We start from the raw sequence: 23,185 nt of genomic DNA on the forward strand, positions 1-23,185 counted from the left end.
CTTAGTTACTCCAAACTTTTGGCAGCCAGTGTATGTGAAGAAATAATTATATATAAAAAACACGCTAGTGTTCTCACATGATCTCATTTCACTGCATGTATAAAGTTACAGTATCACTGCAAAAATAAATACTAGTGTTTTGCATTTTTAATCCAATGGTACCAAAAACTTGGTTGCTATATTCAGTTAATTCATTCCTCTGGAAATTGAAGGTTAAGTCAAGTGCATTGAATTCTTGAATAAAACATCCAAAGCGGTGTGCTAGTTGTATATCATTCATTTTGGAAAGTTTCCTTTATTGCACATAAAATTATTATTTCAATCCACTCAGTGCAGAATACATTCTGCAAGCACAAATGCAGAACAAAACAGAACATCAAAAAAATAGCTGATCAAAAACAAGCACTTTCTTCTGAACAGGCAGGAGAGGGCTGATGTCCTTCAGTACCTGACAAAAAGGTAAACCGCTTTCAATACACAGAATTCAATAGTTTTACCACTTAAGTGACAACAAAGAGTGACCTAAATGTTTTTACAGGAACTTGGTGCACAGTATTGTTGAAGGAATAACCTTCTGTTGCAGGAACAGTGGGATTCCTGGAGTCACACAACAGATTCCTCAAGGTCCTGTTCACTCTGTGAATCTGAGCCAACAGTAGGGTGGGGGTGTCTGGAAACACCTGATGCACAGAAAATACATTAAACACAAAGTAGGTATAAAAAAAAAAAAAAAAACAAGTTGATACACAAAACTCACTTTTTTCATCTCTCCTTGGCTGAATTTGTCTTTCACTTCCATGTCATTATCTAGGTTGGAACATAACTTCTCTCGCACCTGCTCTAAAGCCTGCAATCCCATCCACAGAAGATCCTTTTCCCTCTCCAAGTCCTTCAGCTTCTTCACCTGCAAATAAAGCTCATGCTCTTACATTTTAAAATGTAAAAAAAAAAAAAAAAGTTTGGAGTTTCTGCATGATTATCAGCGACAATATTAGTGTTTGTTTCCATAGCTACCTAAAAAAAAAAAAATTACAAAAAAATTTCACAATTGCGTTGAGTAAACAAAATAAAAATAGATCACAATGTGTGTGTTAAGTAGCTGTGAACTTTGAATATTCCCCTCAGAGCTGGACAGGAATGTCGTGATGAACTGTGATAGTTGACATCTGTGAATATGAGAATAGTTGGTTTGAAAGAAATACTGATGCAACTCTTACTCTAGTTTGAAAATTAGAGATTACAAAGTTAATATACCATTTAAACTGGTACATAAATGACTGAATTTATGCTTGTCACCCTTTCTAAACAACGTGAATGGGTTTAGTTCATCTAACAACATATACAGTCACTTCAGTTACTGTATATTTGAATCACTTCAACTAAAAGCATAACTAAGAAACAAAACACATTACAAATAAGCATACAAGAAAAAACAAACTAACCCAGAGGAAGAAACGCAACGCATCCAGACTGGTAGGACTGTTCCTCAGAGGGACAATGACCACGGTGTAAGATGCCATTGGAGTTGCTAAGGAAAGCAAAGCTTTATATTTCAGGAGACAAGAAGAGAAGCAGGGACAAAGAAAGAGAGAATAGAGTAACAGGGGCTGATGTTTTGCTGAAACCCCACCCTAGTGACAGAGAGACAGGTCAAAGTGTACAGTTTGCACAACGACTAATAAAGAATGACAGAAACCGTCACAAATGCAAACAGTAAAACTGTATTAAAATCATATTCCACATTGAACAAATGTAAACTGGCATTGAACAATAACACATAAAACCGCTTCAACAAACACTTTTCAAGTTGCATCACAGAACAACCTCTTAAACATTCAAATGTCAACACAAAATATAAAAACAGCTCAAACCTGCTGAATGAGATCTTTAGGTAATTCAATTTAACAGTTCAACATTCAATTTTTAGATATTAATTAATTAATTTTAACTTTAACAACTAATATTTGATCCTTCATTATCAGCCGTCCACCCATCATTTGTCCTTCTCTCTGTCTGTGGCGTTCTCGTCATTGAGTGGGTATGGGGTGAGGTCCAGGGTGAGCAGACGGCTAAACATGCATTCATCAAACTGTGACCACAAGCAAAAAAAAAAAGGTGCATGACAAATGAGACAATTAAGATCTGAATAAGATGCATCAAAAAAGACCCCTTTAAAGACTTTTAAATAAACTTGATAAATATTAAAATAAAATATTATTTCCAAATATTCTGTTAATATTTTGTTAGATTTTCCTGCATTTTTTGAGCTATAATGTAAGAAAAATATGGTTAGTTTTGAAGGAGCTCATACAATACCTTTCAAAAGTTTGTTTTGTCAGTATGTTTTGAGTAGGGGTGTCATTGATATGGATCGATACATCGATACGACGTCTGATGATACGATGCCACGCGTAAGATATCTGTAGTATAAATAGGCACCTATATTTTGGCACTGTCCACATTTTCACATAATGTCCGTCTATGCATGCACACAACCAGCCGCGTCTACACCGCGTGAATACTAAATTGAGCTCTCTTCTGCTTTTTTGTGCATGGATGAATCAATACAGACAAAATTACATCAAAATGCGCGTTTTGGCGAATATTCGAGTAAATACAGTCGGTTAGGCATATGTCTTAACGTAAACAGTTGAGAAAGAAAATGCATGTGTATCAGTAGGCTATATAATATTAAACCTGTGCTTTCGTTCTTAAAGTGGAAGCAAACTAATAATAAATCTAATGCTGTCAAAGAAAAATACAAGTGCTCACTGCTCCTGACTAAATAACCTTTGTAATATCAAAAATATTTGATTTATACAGTGAAGACTATGTAGTTATTTTACATTTGATAACTACATTTCTGTAGCGTACCAGAAATTTTTTTTAGACTGAGCTGAAAAACCTGAAAAGCACTGTTTAGTGAATTTGTGTCTTTGTTCTATTGTATTTATTTTCTGCTATTGTTTGTAATTTGGTTATCTGTAGAAAAGACTTAGCACTGAGCCCATAGTAGCAGCCAGAATTGTTTTTCTTTAATATTTAAAAAAAAAAAAAAAGTGTATATGCCTATTTTTTGTTGTGAATGTCCCAATTAAGGTACAGGATGTGAAAATTTCTGATAAATGTTCATGTTATATATTTTGGCTGCATTTGTGAGTTAATAAAAATGTAGATGGTTGTTTAAAATATGTAGGTCTATACAATATCATAATATAGAAATATCGATCGATATACTCCTGTAGCGAATCGTATCGTAGAATTTTTTGAGGTATCGGCAAATATTGTATCGCTGGGTATGAGAATCGATATCGTATTGTGACGAACCATCCGATCTACACCCCTAGTTTTGAGTAATTAATACTTTTATACAGCAAGGGCACATCAAATTAGTAAAACGTTCAAATAAAAACATTTATAATATCACAAAAAAAATTCTATTTCAAAATTTTTTTCCTTTGAACCTGCAATTTTTCAATGAATCCTGAAAAAAATAACTAAATGTACAAGTATTGGCTGCTGACAATTCAGCTTTGCCACAGGTATAAATTATATTTTAAAATAGAAAACATGCATAATAAATTTTAATATTTCACAATAATACTGTTTTTATTGTACTTTTTGATCAAATAAATGCAAACTTTATGAGCATAAGAGACTTCCCCCAAAAACATAAAAAAAAAAAATCTTGTAGTGTGTATTTTAATTTGTGTTGTTGCTGTTGTTTGTCCTTTTGGTAATACAGTTTAATAGTTCACTATTATTCCAAAATATGGAAAACTGAAATGTGTAAAATGAGCAAATCTTTGACAAATATTGTAAATACTGACAACTGTAAGATTTGAATGACACTGTTAATATGTCAAAACACGGTACATTTTTTATATCCGAATTTTGTTTTATGAGTCCACTACTATACAAATGACCTCAAAGGTAATAGACATGGACCACCTGGTCTCAAAACTTTGATTTTATGGGGTTCTAAATTGAGTTCGAGTGATTGATGTGATACAGAGCAAGAATGTGTGGATGTGTGTATACCATTGAATAGACTCCAAGAAGAGCGTCTGCCCGTGAGTAGAACTCCTCCTTCAGGGAGATCACAATGATCTGGCAGCTCTCTCTGGACATCATACGGAAAAATCCTGTAACCTGCATGAAAACCGATGTCTCTCCATCATGGCAGATAAGAGAATATCAGAATTTTTTTCTTTTTTAAATTGAGGCTCGTCTTACCTTGCCAATATTTGTGTTGTCCAGGGCAGCATCCACCTCGTCCAGCACAAAAAACGGGGCAGGACGAAAGCTTAAAATGAAATGAAGATGATCTTTACAGTTTTCTCCAACTGCAAATACATGTCTATTTATAGTCAGATATTACTTTACAAGAAATCGGTCAATGGGTTTAAGTGATTTCTCACCTGTGAATGGCAAAGACCAAAGCGAGAGCAGCGATGGCCTTCTCTCCTCCTGACAGGTTGTCCATGGCCATGAATCGTTTCCCAGGAGCCACGCAGTTATAGTTGATGCCATCCAGGTAGGGCTCATTTGGATTCTCAGCACTTAGAATAGCCTGAAGGACATGTGCATACAAAGTGTGATGCAACAATAAAATGAATGAACAAGTTACTGAATGAATGAGTAAGAGTCAAGTATGGACCTGAGCGCTGGCATTCCTGCAAAGTTTTTTGTAGATCTGGTCGATGACGACAGACACGTGTTCAAAGCACTGGCTGAAGAGATGGAAGCGTTTGGACTTCACCTGCTCAAACTCCTGACTGCATTTCTTAGTGGTGTGTGTGCTGGTCTCAAATGCTGATTTATAGAGGGTTTGATTATTAAGGGGAAAAAGCACACAAACATGATCATGGTTTTGTGTCAATTATGGATGTTACAACAACAAACGTAAGCTGAAATCAGGGTTATTATAGTTAACAATTGTTAACACTGAACCAAAATCTTCCCACTCCCCAAATATATTATTATTGTTTTAATTTTTTTTTACAACACTTGCTTCATATATTTATAATAAGCATAATTTAAAAGTGAAACAAGTCTGTTCTACCCTACAAAAGGTAAAATAATTACAACACTGCAACTGAGAAAATGTTTAGATTTAGGTCAAATTTTTTTGATTGATTTGTCATTAACTTCTAGGGCTGCAAGATTAATCGAATGCAATAGTCATGCGCATCTTGTCAGTAAAGCCAGTTCTGTGATTAGTAGTAAATCTCCATCACCCGCTTTCAGATGGAGCAGCATTTACTATGTAGCATTTGGACCAATCAGACACACAATTTTGCATTTGATTTAACAAATCAATTAGTTATTAGATTAACAAATGGTCACAGACCCCCCACCCAATACACATAGTGAGTGCCAGGATGTCTGTGAACGCCTCCAGGCCCCCCTGGTGCCATGGCAACCCATCACATAACACTAGTTTTATTGCTCAAAGGAATGCAAGCAACTCTTACTACCTTTTTCCTATAAAAAGGACATTATGCCATAAAATGGACTCTTCTTTAATCAATTCATAGAAAAACCTTTCTTTGAATGAACACACATATCATTAGGTCATTGTGTATATTTTTGCTGCTCTTGTATATGTTTTTGTGTATTGTATACTGTTTTATGCATGCTTATAATAGATCACTAGTTAATATCACTCTAACTGTAACATGTTTGGTCTCTATCAATTCCTATTCGGATGATCTAATTGAGAGTGAATATTACATGTTGATACCTATGCAGCATATTAATGTCCTAAGAATATTTAATAGTTTGTATATCAATGTCCAATCCAACCCCTGTGCAAATTACCATGCTCTGAGACAAAGGGCCATAAACCCCTCCTGTATTTCCAAACTCCCGCTTGGAAATTCAGCCTCTCATTGGTCAAGCCCATCCTGAGAGGTGTGACTCTTTGCAGACTTTAAAGGGCTCACGCAGCTCTTCTGAAAAGGTTTTCTTGTGCACTCTCTTCTGCTAAAAATCCCGGACTGCTGCCCGTGTGGAGAGCCTGAGTCGGTACCGGCGTGTCCGGTGGCTCCAACATATCTCAGTTTTGCGGTTCTGTTAGATCCTGGAAGGATGTGAGCTAGAACTCTTCTGAAACACTTAAGTTTTGCGCCAGGCTTTGCGGCCTTGACTTTCCATTCAACCAAAGCTCCTCGGACCTCAGAACACAGAATAACATCTTGTGGAACTCATCACTCTTCAACCCGGAAGAACGTGATCGCGAGTCCAAAACCTTGAAACCATCCAGACTTTTCATCCGAGACTTCATTCCAGACACAAGCCAACAGCCATGGAAGTGCAAGTATGGTACATCTAACTCAACTAAACAGAGATTTAGTATAAGTTAGAGACCCCGTTATAAACGGCGCTGATGGTTTTACTCAGGTGGTTCACTGACTCACTTTAGCTCCCCTTTTGTATATACGCGTGAGTGTATGTATGTTTGTTTGTTTGTTTAGATTAGTTATGTGTGTTAGAGTTTAGTTAATAAAAGTTGTGTGCACAAATTACATGAGTTTCTGGTTCTGCCTTGCAAATTAATGTCCCTTTACAATTCTGACCCTTTGCTACATGCTCTAATGCATTAATATTTAAGAAAGTATTTTCTGTGGCCATGAAAATATCCTTTCTTAGAGTTGATTTGAACTTGCACTGAATGGTCACTGGACGACCAGGGGTGCGTTTCCCAAAAACATCGTTAGCCAACTATGGTCGCAAGTTCCGTTGTTACCAGCATAGTTCAACGATTCGGTGTTTCCCGAAACCATAGTTCAAACGAATGTTCGCAATCAGCGTCACAAACTTACATGGTTGGAACTGCAGCTCTCGATCTGTAGTTAGAAGCATAGTTTCTTGTTAATAAGATATATGGGCTTAAATAAATATGTTTTTGGGCACAACAAGCAAGCTAACATGCAATACTATCTGTATCTTCCATTCTATATAAATATAAAATGCATTTTAATTATGTATTTTTGTAAGTGCCATTTTTGAAAAGTGCGCATGTGCATAAATGCCTAAGGGAACCCCAGAGTGTGACGTAAGAGGGAACTCGTGATGAATCAAACATCAAATAAAGCAAAATGACAGGGAACAAAAAATAGTAAATTAGTCAGTAGGTGCCATGTTCAATACAGCAGCATCTTAGAGATCTCTAATCAGTTAAATGGCAGAAGTTATTCCTCCACCACATGCATGTGACGTCATTACCAATGGACCTATGTTGCTGAACCAATGTGGTTCAAACGACGGAGATGCGACCGTGTTCGGGAAACAGTCGTGACTAGTTAGTTCGTTTCCAAAACAATGCATCGTACTTTGGTGGTTAATCAGCGAGTTAAGTCGTTGTTCGGGAAACGCACCCCTGATCAGTTGATGGCAATTTAATTCTGCTACAGTTATCACTGTCAGCCGATATAAATAATTGTAATTAAAAATAATTAATTGTAATTATATATAAACAATTCCCTTTTAAGCTAATTTGCTACAACTACACAGAGCTGTAGTTCACTAACTAGCCGTAGACGATTTAATCGTGCGATAACGAAATCGAAGATATTGTTCTGTGATAATAATAGCTGTTTGCGTAGCTAGTCAGTAAACTACGGCTCTGTCGTAAATGCTGCTCCATCTGAAAGCACGTGAAAAAAACACATTTAATAACATGTTTTTACTCCAAACTCACTTCATAACATCAGTCGAGTGTTTGAAATAAATCCTTCTGTGAGAAGATGTGGCTTCTTTAACAGAATAAGGCACGCAACATATTTCATAGTATTCTAAGCAGTGATAAAGGCTGTCGATTAGCATCGCATTATATACTTTATTATAATGAAAATTATAAGAATAATGTTACAACCCTAGGATGTATGTGTTTTATGTGAAAATGCATTGTTGGTATGTATTCCCGCCCTTTGGGTGTGGTTATGTTTCCTCTGTGTGTGTTTCCTCTCTCTCTCTCACTCTCGATTGGCAGATGCAAATTGCCCGCAGGTGGTGCTCATCAGAGAGCGTGCTGCAGACGGTGTTGCTACAAAAGAGCAGAGTGAACATTGTTTGGAGAGGCTCACTTCTCTTCTGCTCCAGACTTGTGTTGGGGGATTTCTTCTTTAAAAGATCTGTTGACTGTTGTGTGAAGTTAACTAATCATCCGTTGAGTGTGAACTTCTGTGAGTAGTTGTATTCCTGTTGACCAGCAGTGTGTGCTGAAACAACGAGTGTGCATGTAATTACTTTAAATTACCTACCTTGTTAAGGTATTAAAAAGGTATTGTAACTTATTTTGATTTATGGTTAGATGGGAAGCTGTAGGGGGAGGGTGCCACTTTTGTTTTGTACTTCTGTTTATCCCTGTTTTTTGGTTGGTGAGGGAGTCAAGGAAAGCTTTTGTTTATTTCTTTTCTTTTACCTGGTTAGGTTATTTAGTATTCCTACTGTAAGTTAGCTGCTGTTTTGTTTGTTGTTTTGGCCAGGCCGTCTCCTGAAGACATTTATTGCTTCCTTGATTCTTACTTTTATAAATAAATTGTTTGAGTTTGACAAGTAGTGGTTGTTGCATTTCTGGGGCAGAGGACTGAGGTGACTCCTCCTCGTTTTATTCATGTCTTCCTTTTTATAATATTGGTTAACCGGTTACTCCCACTCCCAACCCTAGACTGGGGAATGGGAACGTAATAATTTATAATAAGAACTCAGATAAATCGTATATTGTCGTAGTCCTGTGTTTATTAGTCATGTTGAATCAATGAAAGCAGTTCATTCAGCTATGGCTATAGGGATTTCCTGGATTTATTCTGCTGGCTTATGAGTTTCAGCGCGAGAGCGCCCTCTGGCCTTCGGATGGAGAAGTTACTACTACTCAAAGAACTGTGCTTCACTGACAAGACTCGCATGACTATTGCAGCTTTTCCCTTATGCCGATTGGGATTTCATTTTATAGCTGTGACCGATCACAGTCTAAGAGATCCAACTTCAGTCTTCAATTTTAGTAGTAGTCCACACCCTGATATAAAAACTTGCGTATATTTGTCCCTTACCATCCATTACTTCCCGAAAGCTGTCCTTCACCTCTCTGATCTTCTCTAGAGCTTTCAGGTTGGGAGCTCTGGACATCATGATCATGGACTCCAAAGAGGAGACACCCTCTTTGAGCTTCTCCAACTCCGCTTCCACTTCACTCTCTTCAGTGGGGGCCTACATACACATAATAAAATCCAAAACAACACTCCCACAAAAGAACGACTGTTGTGAGTGACAGTTTTAGAGTCGTGCTTTCACCTTAAGGCCACGGTCCAGTGTTGAATAATCAAACACCATCTGCGCCTCTCGTTCATAAATGTCCAGAGTGCTGATGCTCTGAGACTCTGAGTCCAGCTGCAATAAAGTTTGAATACACTTAACAGCAGAATAACAAAATAATAATAGGGAATAATCTGTGCTGCCTTGCTTCAAATAGATTTGACACTATGTTTGCACCTGTATGTCACTGATGTCATCTAGCACTCCAGAGATCAGAGTCAGCGGGAGGCCGTCTATCTTACAGGCCAGCAGCAGGTTGTGTTTGCCCAGTCTCAGCTGTTCCACAGCTGCCTCAGCGCAGATTGTTTCCTTCTGAAGCTTCACCAGTACCCTTCGGACAAACACAAGCAATAAAAGTAGTAAAATCAACAATGGTCTAACCATTGTTTTGCAGATCAACCATTATCATGCCCACTTGGATTTCTCCTGCAGGCCTTTAAGAGTCTTGTCAAGCTCTGTCTTGGCATCTTTAACTAAAGTTGTCTTTTCTGACAGCTGGCTGTTCAGGTCGATGAGATTTGATTGCGTCTCCTCCACAGCTATCAAAAGTCTGTCTTCCACCTGGTGGAGATGTGGGAAACAGACAGTAGTACTTCAAATACTAAAAGTACAAAAAAACATCAGCAAAACCCAAACATGTCAGAACCATTTTATATATCCAGTCCAACATAACACAATTCCCATAATTTCCCTGTTGTTTCTCTGAAAATAAAGTGAAAAATGAGTTTGCCTCTTTCAAGCTGATAACAACGTTCTCCTCTTTTCCTATGGTCTCTTCTATCTTCTTCATCTGTTTGATAAGTTTCTCCAGCTGAGCCTGTTCGTACTCTATCTGGGTACTTAGACGGGTATGCTGGGACTCAAACTGCAGGCTGGACAATCAGGAGATTTAATAAGCTAGAATTAGTCTGCATTATATTTCATGCTATATACAAATGCACACATGGGTACAGCTATAATATGGGCAGGCTCTATTTGTGCAGGTCTTACCGCTTCTTCTCGAGCTCCTGCTGCATTCGGAGATAATCCTGCTCATACTCACGGATGTTAGCCATACCGATCTCTGCGCAGAAGTCCGCAAACACAACATCCTCCGACTAAGATGAAAGTAATAAACGGAACCATGTATGAACGAAAGATAATCACTTAAGATTGACTATAATTTCATAGAGATTGCACTTCCAAATATGAATTTGCAGCCAAGTTTATAATGTTTATAATGTAATGTATTCCTGTGATGGCAAAGCTGAATTTTCAGCAGGCATTACTCCAGTTTTCAGTGTCACATGATCCTTTCAAATAAATATTGAAATATCAAAAATAAATACTGTAAAATTATCACCATTTCATAGCCATTTGGTGTACATCTGTGCCACCTTACTGTCATTATTGGCTTGTATCACTGAAAAAAGCCTATACTGGTCGTTCACTGAAAGATTTTTCTGGCTCTTGAAAACAATTCTAAAACTCGTTGATATTTCCAGGTTTTCATGACCACAGAACACAGCAAGAGATGATATTACACTTAAATGAAATGACCTGATTAATTTTGTCTCTGACAGCCTTCATCTCATTATCCTTTAGTTCTACACTCTCAGTCTGGATCTCAATCTGGGCCTCGAGGTTGGAGAGCTCACTTCTGAGTTTGGAAATCTCCTGAAGTTCACACACACAGACACACACACACACACACACACACACACACACGGCTTACATAAGAGTATCAGAGCGGTTTAAAAGTAATGAAAAAAAAAAGTATAGAGAGAAAGAGTGTGTGACTTGCAGCCTGACAAGCTGGGATGCTCTTCTTGAGTATGGAGTCCAGTTCGGAGTTGGAGTATTTGAGGCGAGTCTGGTTTCCCTGAGAATGAGCCCTGATCTGTTTTAAATCCACTTCCTTACGCTTCAGCTTCATCAGGGCCTGCACATAAATCAACAACATTATCATACATTTTATCACAGTAAAAGTTATAAATCTATTCCATACTAATGAGAATTATTATTCAAGGTAGCCCCGCCCACAATTAAATCTCATTGGTCCAAATTATTATTCCATACAACTGCATATTAAACATCCAGCACATGCTGACTGGCAGTTACTTTGTTCCGTAATGCAATGAGAAATATTTTTATTTTTCACTGCTTATCTGCTGTCAAACATTTCTATTCGTAATCCAAGACACTTACACGCAACTCAGACGACAGTTGATCCTTCTCTTCCTTCAGTTTGTTCATATCCTTCTCCTCCCAGCGTCGAGCTTTACTGCGCAGGTCCATGGAGCCTCCTGAAATCACCCCAGACTTGCGAAACAAGGTGCCATCAAGAGCCACCGTCTAAAGAAGACATTTTACACGTGTAACATGCCATAGATATTTGGGATCAATAACAGTCAATGTGATTGGCCTAAAATGTTGGTGATCTGGTGGCATGCACTCACCTGAAGGCGCTCAGGGCCGTCAAAGGCAATGCGACGGGCATCTTTCAGAGTCTCGCAAACCAAGGAGTTCCCACACACATACTGGATCACCCTCTTAAGCTGAGGGTCATTTTGAGCGCACTGAACCACATCCACCACCAACTTGGCTCCCTGCACTTCCCTCAGACGCTCGTTCAGAGTCCGCACCTGATGCACACATGGGGAAAGAACACTCTTTACTAATAGAACCATATAAAAAGATGTTGAAACCTTTTGAAACGACTTAATGTAAATAAAAATAAAAGCATAATTACTCATTTTGAAGGGTTTTCACTGATCACTTACATCTATATAGTCAATAGGAAGGAATGTCTCTGGTTCTGCTCTTTCTTCTTTCAGAAATCGGATGCAGTCATGAGCCACTTTCGCAGATGTGACAACAATAGCATTCATGTTCTTGCCAAACACCTTGGTGACAGCAACCTGGTATTTCTTGTGGATGGGCTGGCACAAATCCACTAGACGGCCATACTGAAAAGAGTTAAGAAACCAACAACAGATTTTTTGTTTTAAGGCCAAAACATGCATAAAACTCTAATATCTGTAGCTGAGGTGAACTACAGTTCAAAGACTTAGGGCAGCAAGGTGAGCTTTGTTTTAATGTTTAAATTTAATGTTAAATATTTTTCAGAAGTTAGTACTCAGGGTCTGCACTCAGTTTGTGACATTCCTGTTATACAGTATTTTAGAGTAAACAGTAGGGAGGCAACAATACAGTTAGCCCACGGTTCAATAAATCACACTTTACACTTTAATCAAAACTCCAGTACACTTCTGTATACTGTATACAGGGGTGCAAACTCGTCAGGGGTGAAAAAGGTGAAAAAGCTTTTAAAAGTAAAAAAAGTCAAAAGTAATAATTATTATATTAACAAACAATTATCATCAATAAATTATATTAATTAATATACAAACATTTTACTGTTTAGATTTTTATAAGCTCTGTGTGTTTGCAGTAGTGTTGTCAAAAGACCCGGTACTTCGGTACCAAGTCGGTACAAAAAAATGAAAACGTCACGGTACCAGGTTTTTTAAAGTACCGGTGGTACCGAGTACCCGGTCAACCCGGTTCTTGACGCGTACGGACCTATGATTTCTGCGATGCAGAAAACGCGGACAGAATCTCGGAATCCAGTTATAAAAACAGAGTTTACAGTTTAGCACGGAATGTCACGGAATTTGTCAAAGTTTGGATGAATTAATCAAAAGTAGGTCGTCACACTTTAATCAAATCGCAACATGGACTAGTATCTGTAAATATTAAGCCGCAAAAGTCAATTCAGATATGAATCCCGCATGTTCTGCGAGTCTCTGTGTGTGTGTGTGTGTGTGAATGAATGAATGAATGGCAGAGACGCGAGTGTTTTTTTGTTTTTTTTAAACTGAAGTGCGCGACGCTCGCGGTGATTTCATCATCTGCAGTCTCAATGAAGACATAAATACATAAACAACATCTACAGAACTGCTCTGAGAATCCCTTCACGAGTATTCTAACGAGTATATCTGAAACTTTACTGTTTACTATTTTTCATACTTTTATTACTTGCGGAAAAAATTGAAACACAATTTAAATAAGTATGAAGAATGGCATTGATTTTTGTAAATTTTATTTTTGTTTGACTATTATTAAAAATAGTGTGTTTTTAATTAGCATGTGGTACCGAAATTGGTACCGAGAACCGTGGATTTTCACTGGTATCGGTACCGAATACTGAAATTTTGGTACCGTGACAACACTAGTTTGCAGGGTAAAAACATGAGTCGATTTTCATATTGGTCTGAACAAAAACAACCCAATGTTCATGCAAATACAGTTCTAGGACTGCATAGGACCCTATTTTTGGGACAGCGCCATCTATTCCAACAGAGGAGACCTGATTCAAACATCAAACAGACTAGATCCATGGAAACCATAAATTTTTTTATCATTCCATCTTATTTTTAATGTAAGAGCTAGCGTGAACTTGAGTATTTGAGGGGGTGTCAGTAATCTCCATTTAGCCTATTTAGCTGTGCAAAACAGTTCATTGTGCTGCTGGATGTTGTAAATTAGTATTTGTATTCAAATTATTTTACATTTATTAAAGTATTAATAATCACACTAATTTGTACCGCAATTGTTTTACCGTTTATTGCACTTTAAGTGGGTCACACATCAGACATGAAGCGCTGCGGCTAATGAACTGAAGTCTCGCACAGACACAAGTCTTTCTTTCCAAGAAAAACTGAATTTAAAACCAGAATATATATAGAATATATTGAAATAAATTAGGTTAAATATTTCAAGAGAGTTACCAACGGGTATGTTTAGGGTTAGGACAATAATTAAGTGTATTCAATTAAACAACTACATAATTCCTTAAAAATAATATACAGAATTGAATAGCAAGTGCTATAAAATAGTATGAGCCGCTAATAAATACATACTAGTGCTGTCAATCGATTAAAAAAAAACAACTACTAATTAATCGCATATTTTTTCCTGAAATGAATCGCGATCAATCCCACTTAACATTAAAGTTTTTAAATATACTTTTATATTGCAATAATTTCACTTTCAATCTTTAAATGAATGTACAAACAACAAAGACAGTATATTTTTAATATTAAAGGCATCATTTTTTATGACTGAAGGCCAGTATCACTGATACCATTTAATAATGATTTCCTTATAAAAAAGAATTCCCCCTAATATTTAACATTGACTATAGTCATTCAACATTACATTATTAAGAGCTTTCAATTTTAACATTTATTGAACTTTAAAAATAACTTCTAATTTAAGTGAACTTAAAACAATCTTCACATAAAACCATTATAATAAATGTCATATTTACCTGTGCCCCTCAGCAGAAATATACAGAAATTGAATAAAGTTATCAAACACTAAATTCTAAACTAAATATAGATGGATCCTTAAAACTATAAAAGTTATTGATTTCCTCTTTTTTTCTTTTTGTTCTTGATGAACAGACATCACAGCAGCTGGTTATTAGGTTGTTTTGGCAGCTATTTCTTTAAGAGCTGTCCCTGCTGAACGTGACGCGGATCTGACACGCACCATTTTTTTCTCAGACAGTGCTGGGCTGCTCCAGGACAGTTTGGAAAACCATTTCAGAGATGTTCTTAAATGTGACTCATATATAACATATTACCGTATTGACCCGAATATAAAGACGATGTTTTTTTCTCGGAAATACATCTGAAAAAACGTGGTCGTCTTATATTCAGGGTATAGAGACTTTTACATGTCAATAATACACCCACAACAATAGGTGGTGCCAAACACACATAAAACGAGTGTGCCATGAAATATGTAATGTAATGTGCTTTGTAAAGATTGCGAGTGAAAACAAAAGAAAAAGAAAAGCTTACAGCGGCACGAGTCGTGACTGTCATGTTAGCTTGATGGGAACAAACTTCCTCTGTAAGTGATTTTAAAACATAATTCAGTACCCAGATTTGAAGACTACAATAAGATTTCACTTCTACTGTTCATAACATTTTGGTAGGCTACTATGAGATGGATAGCCTAAATGTTATATAATTCAGATGGGCTACCTGTTAGTTTTATGGCATATCAAAAAGCGTATATTTTTAAATGTCATTGTTGGTACAATTTACCAGTATTTACTAAAATAGGAAAAATATGCAATATGAAAATAATTTAAGAAAAAATGTGTTTTACAGAGAAAAAGACAAAACAAGATTTGGTTTTCAAAAAGCCTTTTTCCAAAAGGAAAAAGGGGGTCGTCTTATAATCAGGGTCGTCTTATATTCGGGTCAATACAGTACATGCATGCACAGTTTTACGGCAGCTTTAATCACCTTTTTGGTAACTTCATACCTTAACTGACCATGACATTACATGCTCGTAGTTTCTTTCGCGATTTGATATCAAATGATAAAGGCTACAGTGCACACCAGCACCTTTGTGCGTGCAATTGAAGAGTCCGCGCTATGAGCACAGTACCGTTTTCGCGCTCGTTTGACTCGCGCCTGCCGCTGAAGTGAAGTGGAGCACGCATCTGAAACATCTACACTTTGATGTGCTCGTAAAGACGTCCTGCGACTGAATAAATGCACTTCTTGTCAAGAAAAAAAAAAAAAGAGACACAAGTAGTAGTTATGAGTGGGGTGGCCAACCCTAGGCTAAGCCCCTGCGCTAACGGCGTTAAAAAAATTTAACGCGTTGAACTGAAAAAAATAATCGCCTGCGTTGACATGCTAATTTTGACACCACTAATACATACAAAAAATAAATAAATAAAATTATTATTTTTTTTTAACTATAAGGTCCTAGAAATGCAGTCCTGAAACTGAAGCCTCCAGTACTGCAGGAATACCCTACTAACAACAGCCTTACTGAACATACACACTCATTCTCTGCCAGCATGTCGGCTCAACATCGTGATGTCTATCAGCCATCGGCGATGACATTGTCTATCGGCCCAACCCTAATATGTCTACTTCAAATTTCTTTTGAGAGACGTATTATTTTTATGGATTGGCCATTATTTAGTGCAATGTAATGTACAAATGTAATGTCTGTTTCATTCATACTGGATGCCTGAGGGCACCCTCACGCAGAAAATCCACATATGAATTACAGAAGAAATAGAGCTCAAAACGCTCCAGGAAATCCCTAATATGGACAAAAGCATCCAGCTATAGCTGTAACTGAATAAATGAAGATATAAATGCTTTGAGTGATGACATTCAAAGAGAAAATTAAGACAATAAACACTCCCCTGCGACAATTTTAAGTTTATCTGTGTTCTTAAAACCACCTCGGGTATTTTAATAATTAATAATCCATTGCTAATTGACATATCCTTTATTACAGTATTGATGTGGTTTCTTATGACACAATGATGCAGAAATATATTCTGATCAGGACGGAAGTTATTTCTAACAATCATCTGATGTTGTGGGGTATGCTATAATGCTTTTTTGTTGGACAACAGGTTTAGAAATGCTCTACATTACAAGTCATTACAAGGGAAGATGCTTGGCGTGTGTTGCTTTTTCTGATGCACGCATTTCCTAATCTCAGTGCGCAGACTCACGGACACACAAAAATAGAGCCAAAGAGAAATATGTATATATAAATTATTTAAATGCAAAAACTAAAAGAAAAAAGAAAAACGCTTTGATTGGTCGAACTCTTTAAATTTTTGTGTTGCTTGTTTTGAATACTGCGCATGGACAGAGGCGTCACCAGGTTTTTGCATAGTTTAGAGTGACGAATCGTACCAGCGTATTTTGAGGTCAAAATGCATAGCCGCTATGCAAAATTCGTAGAAACTTTGACACATTATAAATGTCAGATAACAGATCTAATCTGCTTAATTGAATTAGGGGGCTGGCTGAGTAAGTTGATTGTTACAGTACCACTGTATCAGGATAGAGTCTCCGGAGGCTTTCCAGGACTTCATCGCGTCTCTGCTGTCGTCGGTTCTCTTGGCTGTCCAGACGAGCATTCTGCAGCTTGGTCAGCACCTGGGCGAGCTCCTCATTCACCTCCTCTATTCTCACATGGCCCCTCGCCAGCTCCTCTGCCAGCTGCTCCTCCTGCTGCCGCTGCTCCTCAAGAGCTTTCCTTCAAAAAAAAAAAAAAAAAAAAAAAAAAAAGAGTAATGTGACTCCGACAGCTCTACTGAATCATGTTAATCAATAAAAAAAAAAAAAGAATTCTGTTACTGCAATATCCTGTCAATTTAAAAAAAAAAAAACACTTGCTACATGGTGTAAAATTTCAGCTCTTATTAATGCAGAGGTACATGAGGTAGTCAAACCTAGTAGTGTTGACAAATTCCTCCAGCTTTTCTGCCCTTCTGCTGAAATCTTCCAACCGAGTCTGAGAGTGTTTAATATTTGCCTGCAATCATTTATATCCTAACATTAATCACACCTAAGGCCATTTTCCTTTATTGGCATTTTTGTGTGTAGGCTATGTTTTATATATCTTCATGATGTGGCAGAAAGACTGAAGCCTACCTGTATCTCACTTTTCCTCCTGAGGTCAAACTGGAGCTTCTCGCAGTCGGCTTTTACCTCCCAGTGCAGCTTCTCTGCACTTTGGTTTAGAACGGCTCCCTTTTTCCTGGCCAGCTCTTTGAGTTCCTTATACCGCTCCATCTGCAACAAGACAGTGTGTAACATGTATATAAAATATCTAAATGTTTTACAGTCAGCCTATTCAAAATCAGCCCTAATTATGACCCTAAAATTTCAAATGAAAACAGTTTCTACTATTAAAACATTTCTACTGCTGATACAATCAATGCCATGTCAGTGAGAAAAAAAATATTAACCAGTCATGTCACTTTTTACCATTCAATACAACCTCAAGAGATAAAATTCAGTCCCACTCCATTTTATTTCAGTGATTATTTTCCACTGCAATTATGTTGTCTTCGTAGAGAGATCCTGTTCACAAAACATTAATTGTAACCTGGCTCTCCTCTAGCTGCACTCCAGCTCCTCTTTGAGCCGCCTCTTCCTCCATCTGTCTCTCAGAGGCCTTCCAAGCCCTCTCCAGCTCAGCCAGCTCGCTCCGTAGCTCCTGCAGTTCCTGCTCCTTCTTGGCCTGCTGACTTCGGTTCTTCTGAAGCGATCTGCACGCCTCCTCCACTTTTTGCTCGTGGTGGGAGGTGTTCACTTTAGCTTTGATGTACTGAGGCCTCTGCTGATTGAGAATCTGCTCCTGAGATCTGGAAGAAACATTATACAGTGAGACTAATATAAATATATATACGTGTGTGTGTGTTTGTGCGTGCGTGTGTATATATAGAGTCATGGCCAAAAATATTGGCACCCTTGGTAAATATGATCAAAGAAGGCTGTGAAAATTAATCTGCATTGTTAATCCTTTTGATGTTTTATTTAAAAAATATATATACCGTATTGTCCCGAATATAAGACGATGTTTTTTTCTTGGAAATACATCTGAAAAAACGCGGTCGTCTTATATTTGGGGTCTAGACTTTGACATGTCAATAATACACCCACAACAATAGGTGGCGCCAAAAACGCATATAACGAGTGTGCCATGAAATATGTAATGTAATGCGTGTTGTAAAGATCGCGAGCGAAAACAAAACAAAAAGAAAAGCTTACAGCAGCATGATCGTGACTGTCATGTTAGCCTGATGGGACCAAACTTCCTCTGTAAGTGATTTTAAAACATAAGACAGTACTCAGATTTGAAGACTACAATAAGATTTCACTTCTACTGTTAATAAAATTTTGGTAGGCTACTATGAGATGGATAGCCTATATGTTATATAATTCAGATGGGCTGCCTGTTATTTCAATGGTATACCAAAAAGTGTATATTTTTCAATATCATTGTTGGTACATTTTACCAGTATTTACCATACTTTCAAAACAAAAATTAAAATAGGAAAAATATGCAATTTGAAAATAATTTAAGAAAAAAATGTGTTTTATAGAGAGAAAAACAAACAAACAAACAATAAAACAAGATTTGGTTTTCAAAAAGCCTTTTTCCAAAAGGTACATCTGGAAAAAGGGGGGGTCGTCTTATATTCGGGACAATACGGTATATATATATCTTCACAAAAATCTAACCTTTCATTGGATAATGAGGATTTAAAATGGGGGGAAATATCATTATGAAACTCAGAGCGAGGGTTTAAACTTGTATTTTGAAATCGCGATGTACAACAAATTGCACATAGAAATATGTTGATGTATTCTCCTGTGCTGGCATGGGTCTCTAAATGGGTTTCTAAAAGATTTACTTTATAAATCTAGTGAGATAACGCACACTGTTAGTGTTTTCCCAAACTCACAGCATATGCAGAAAAAGAGTTTGTGGACCGAACTGCTGAGATGGAGACACGCTTCACGCTTGAACAGTACAACACAAAACGCGTCAGACTTTATATGCGTTCCCAAATGAAACCTAAACACACCTGCACATGCAATAAAAGACCGAATATAAAGCGAGCACCATCAAAGGTGTTACCACAAACTCAACTTTATACTGATATTGCGAGACCGCTTTTCACCTCAAGGAGTAATATCACGAGATCGCGAGCGCTCCGGGCAGCCGGGTGAATTGGCTCTGTATTTATGCTGCCTTCACGTGCTATCGGAAATTTCCTATTTCCCACTTATGAAGTCATGATTACGAGCTTGTCGTATTCAAGTGCTTTAATGTCAGAAAGGATCAAATGTAGCATCCCACTGGTTGACAATCATATAAACATTCACCGCGCTACACATGCAGTTTGCTGACAATTCTGGAATTTCGGCCAAATACATGCTTATTTCACTGCTTATAAAACATACAATATGCTTTGAATGATCGTTCATATCTAGCCTATAAATACACTACTTTAGCGTCAAGACAAAAGGATGTAGGCCTAGTTGTTGTGAGAACAGCATTGACAGCAGCAATGGTTGTCCCCTCCACCATGTTTAAAGTTTATGACCCGCCCAACTCGGAAGCTCTGGTATCAAAATTATTTTCGAATTTCCCAGTAGTAAATATGACTTGAGAGGCCGTTCACGTCCAATTAGTAAACTCGTATTTACGACAATTCTGATAGCACGTAAAAGCAGCATTAGACACGCTGCATCGTCAATTTAGCGAGAAATTATTGTTTTTGTCGAAAACAAAAATTAACACCAATTTCATATATACTGCCTTTTAAACGTTCCAGTACTTGTCAAGTACCTTTTCATTAAAATGGCTGTTTTCAAGGGTTTTCCAGTACTTCAAGCACCTTGTACGAACCCTGAGACTGTTTCTGATTAAATAAATCAGTAATTGGTGCCATAAAATCATGAGTATGTTTTGATTTAAAGGTCAGAAGCTATAGCTTACATGAACACAAAAATGTTTTTTAAAAAATAAATAAATCACAAACATGCCACTTAAATTAAATAATTGTGTATATATACACTCCGATTTATTCATTAATGTGTAATGTTATTTTTTTAAACAAATTATGAGCTGTAAAAGAATTTTTACAACTATTTTGCTTTAGATAATTTACAAATGTTAAATCAAAATAAAATGTTAAGTTTACCACTGCATCTTTCTGAAGAAAAAAAAAAAATGCAGTGATTAATATATAGTTTATTTATAGTTATTTTCAAATCTTCAATGTACTGTCATTATAAAATAACTATTGTTTATTTAATTCTAACAAATAGGTTCTTGTTAAAAACTAACCAAAAGTAAAAATAATTATATATCGGTATCGGCATTGGCTATCGGACAAAATGAGTTGAAATTTATCGGCATATCGGCAAAAATCCAATATTGTACATCCCTAATATACACATATATAATTGTTATTTAAAAAAATATATTAAAACAATTTAACAAATATATAAAAGTATAAATGTATGGATTTTAAAAAATAATCTAAATTGTTTAAATCTACATATTTTATTTATTTTTAATTTAATTTAATTTTATAGACACTGGCAGTCAAAATGCATTGCCGGTGACTCAACCTGATCTCCTTCTCCAACTGCTGAAGTTCTCGATTCAGGCGCCCATGTTCTCTCTTCTGAGCCTTCACAGTTTGTTCATAGACGTCCAGGCTGCTCTTCTGCTGCGCTGCGGCATCCTGCATGTCCCTCAGTGATTCTGACTGTGCGTCTATCTTTTTCTCATTGTGGAAAAGCTGAAAGAGGGTCAGCTGGAGTTTGTTTTCTCTGTGTTCATCCACCAGCGCCTGATATTTTTCAGCCTGACAAGATCGAGACAAATACATTGTCAAAAGGATGTAAACATTTTGACATCTGACAGGTCTTTAGTTTAATACCTCAGTCTTATCTTTGAAGACTTGTTTCTTCTCAGCTGTAGCTGCTTTCTTCCTGTTAAAGTGGAACTGGGTGTCCTCTTTGGCTTTCTGCAGGGCCGCTAGCTTGGCATCATATTCGGCTCTCAGCTCTCCGGAGCTGCTGATTCGTTCAAACATCTTTGTTCGTTCTTTGGCATTCATCATGGCAATTGACTCCACAGCACCCTGATGATCAGTGTAAGAATAAATATTAACATTATAAATTATCATTAAGACCGATAACCAAATGCTACAGCACTTGTTGACCACTGAAGCACCTGATACACCAGACAATTCTTCGCTTTCACCACAATGCCAATCTTCTCCAGCTCTCCAGTGTACTTTGCCAAAGTGATCTGTTTACCATTCACACGATACTCAGAAGATTCCCCTATAAAAAAATGAGTCATACCAACAGAAAACAATTAAATTTGATCTATCATATATTTTAGCCTGAGCTCAATCACACTCACCTGAAATGCGCCTGCTGAAGATCATTTCTTCGTTATTGTCTCCACAGTATATCATACTCACGCTGGCGAAGGTGGACGAGGGTTTGCCGATGTGGGCACCATGGATGAGATCTCTGATGTGTCTGACACGAAGATTTACTGCTCTCTCTCCCATCACAAATCCAAGAGCATCCATGACGTTAGATTTGCCTTGAAAAAAACCCCCAACAAGAATCAATAATTGTTATCAATACTGATGATGCCTCCTAAACATTTTAGCATGCAAAACATCTACACCATTCATATTTTTGCTATTACACTTAAAAAAAACTGTGGTGGTACAGTGAGAAGATACCAAGGTATTTATATGGTATTCTTGCTATATTTTACTAGAACAGTATACAATACAAAATAAAATGCTATAACGTCATATATCAATAATGCTGAATCTTATATGTCTGATATTTCTTAAAAATGCCTTTAGAACGCAAAACGACATGTTTTGGCGCCATTAATATTATTAAATGTATTTCATCGCACTCTTTCCCATTCAAGAACCTTAATGTCATTAGATTTGCCAAAATCTATACAAAATAATAACGTAAAAAGAGACATAAAATACAATTAATAGACAGATAATAACGCAATCTAAGTAACGTAATGTTAAATGTATTGGACATTTTTCTTCAAAACCGTATGTAGCACGTTAACCATCTAATTAATGTAGGTTATTTAGCATAATTACTATTAAGTTAATTAATTTTGCGCTAGCGATATACAGTAGCGAACGGTTTTATAAGATTAGCCACGCAAATTAGCTTAATTAGCAACTTACCTGATCCATTAGTGCCAATTATGCAATTAAACCTTTTAAATGGTCCAATAGTTTGTTTTCCTCGCCAGGACTTGAAATTTTCGACGTCTAACTGTTTTAAGAAACCCATGTTTAATTTGCGGCTGAGCCAGATAACTGCTTTCCTCAAAGAAAGCTGCTGACAGAAAAAAGGAGACGGCGGGAAAACTGCGTCACACTGCTGAATCTGCCGATTCGAATATCACCTCAAAGAAAAATAAAACATTTAGAGGCACTTAATTAATCCAAAAATAA

General features: G+C 37.0%; 1 protein-coding gene across 4 annotated transcripts; it reads right to left on the reverse strand.

The window, feature by feature from the left end:
- Nucleotides 1–301: 301 nt before the first annotated feature.
- smc1b (structural maintenance of chromosomes 1B) lies at nucleotides 302–23,117 on the reverse strand. 4 transcript variants are annotated; one of them, XM_058768039.1, is made up of 27 exons: nucleotides 22,913–23,116; nucleotides 22,099–22,287; nucleotides 21,904–22,016; nucleotides 21,608–21,811; nucleotides 21,294–21,532; nucleotides 18,253–18,511; nucleotides 17,796–17,936; nucleotides 17,594–17,676; nucleotides 17,190–17,397; nucleotides 12,081–12,266; nucleotides 11,757–11,942; nucleotides 11,506–11,652; nucleotides 11,102–11,239; nucleotides 10,858–10,974; nucleotides 10,309–10,415; nucleotides 10,049–10,190; nucleotides 9,734–9,879; nucleotides 9,496–9,649; nucleotides 9,298–9,393; nucleotides 9,057–9,213; nucleotides 4,661–4,815; nucleotides 4,422–4,573; nucleotides 4,237–4,306; nucleotides 4,042–4,152; nucleotides 758–904; nucleotides 572–680; nucleotides 302–448 (listed from the first exon to the last, which is right to left on the reverse strand). In XM_058768039.1, exons 1-27 carry the CDS (start codon nucleotides 23,019–23,021, stop codon nucleotides 393–395), a joined length of 3,921 nt encoding a protein of 1,306 aa, XP_058624022.1. In that variant the 5' UTR covers nucleotides 23,022–23,116; the 3' UTR covers nucleotides 302–392. The 4 variants fall into 4 exon arrangements, 2 of the variants coding, with proteins under 2 accessions (XP_058624022.1, XP_058624021.1); XM_058768038.1 differs by lacking the exon at nucleotides 302–448 and having other exon boundaries at nucleotides 486–680; nucleotides 22,913–23,117; XR_009269472.1 differs by lacking the exons at nucleotides 302–448; nucleotides 572–680 and adding an exon at nucleotides 1,443–2,089 and having other exon boundaries at nucleotides 786–904; nucleotides 22,913–23,115.
- Nucleotides 23,118–23,185: the final 68 nt, after the last annotated feature.

This window comes from Onychostoma macrolepis, chromosome 25, assembly GCF_012432095.1.
Source record: "Onychostoma macrolepis isolate SWU-2019 chromosome 25, ASM1243209v1, whole genome shotgun sequence".
In the NCBI taxonomy this organism is placed as follows: domain Eukaryota; kingdom Metazoa; phylum Chordata; class Actinopteri; order Cypriniformes; family Cyprinidae; genus Onychostoma; species Onychostoma macrolepis.

Excerpts from the sequence above, each read along its gene's own strand:
- smc1b (XM_058768038.1), bottom strand. The coding sequence starts at position 23,021 with ATGGGTTTCTTAAAACAGTTAGACGTCGAAAATTTCAAGTCCTGGCGA. Across the intron at positions 17,677-17,795 it reads GGAGGAAAAGTGAGATACAG|GCAAATATTAAACACTCTCA; the intron begins GTAGGCTTCAGT and ends AAATGATTGCAG. Across the intron at positions 12,267-17,189 it reads GACTCTATCCTGATACAGTG|TATGGCCGTCTAGTGGATTT; the intron begins GTACTGTAACAA and ends AACTCTTTTCAG.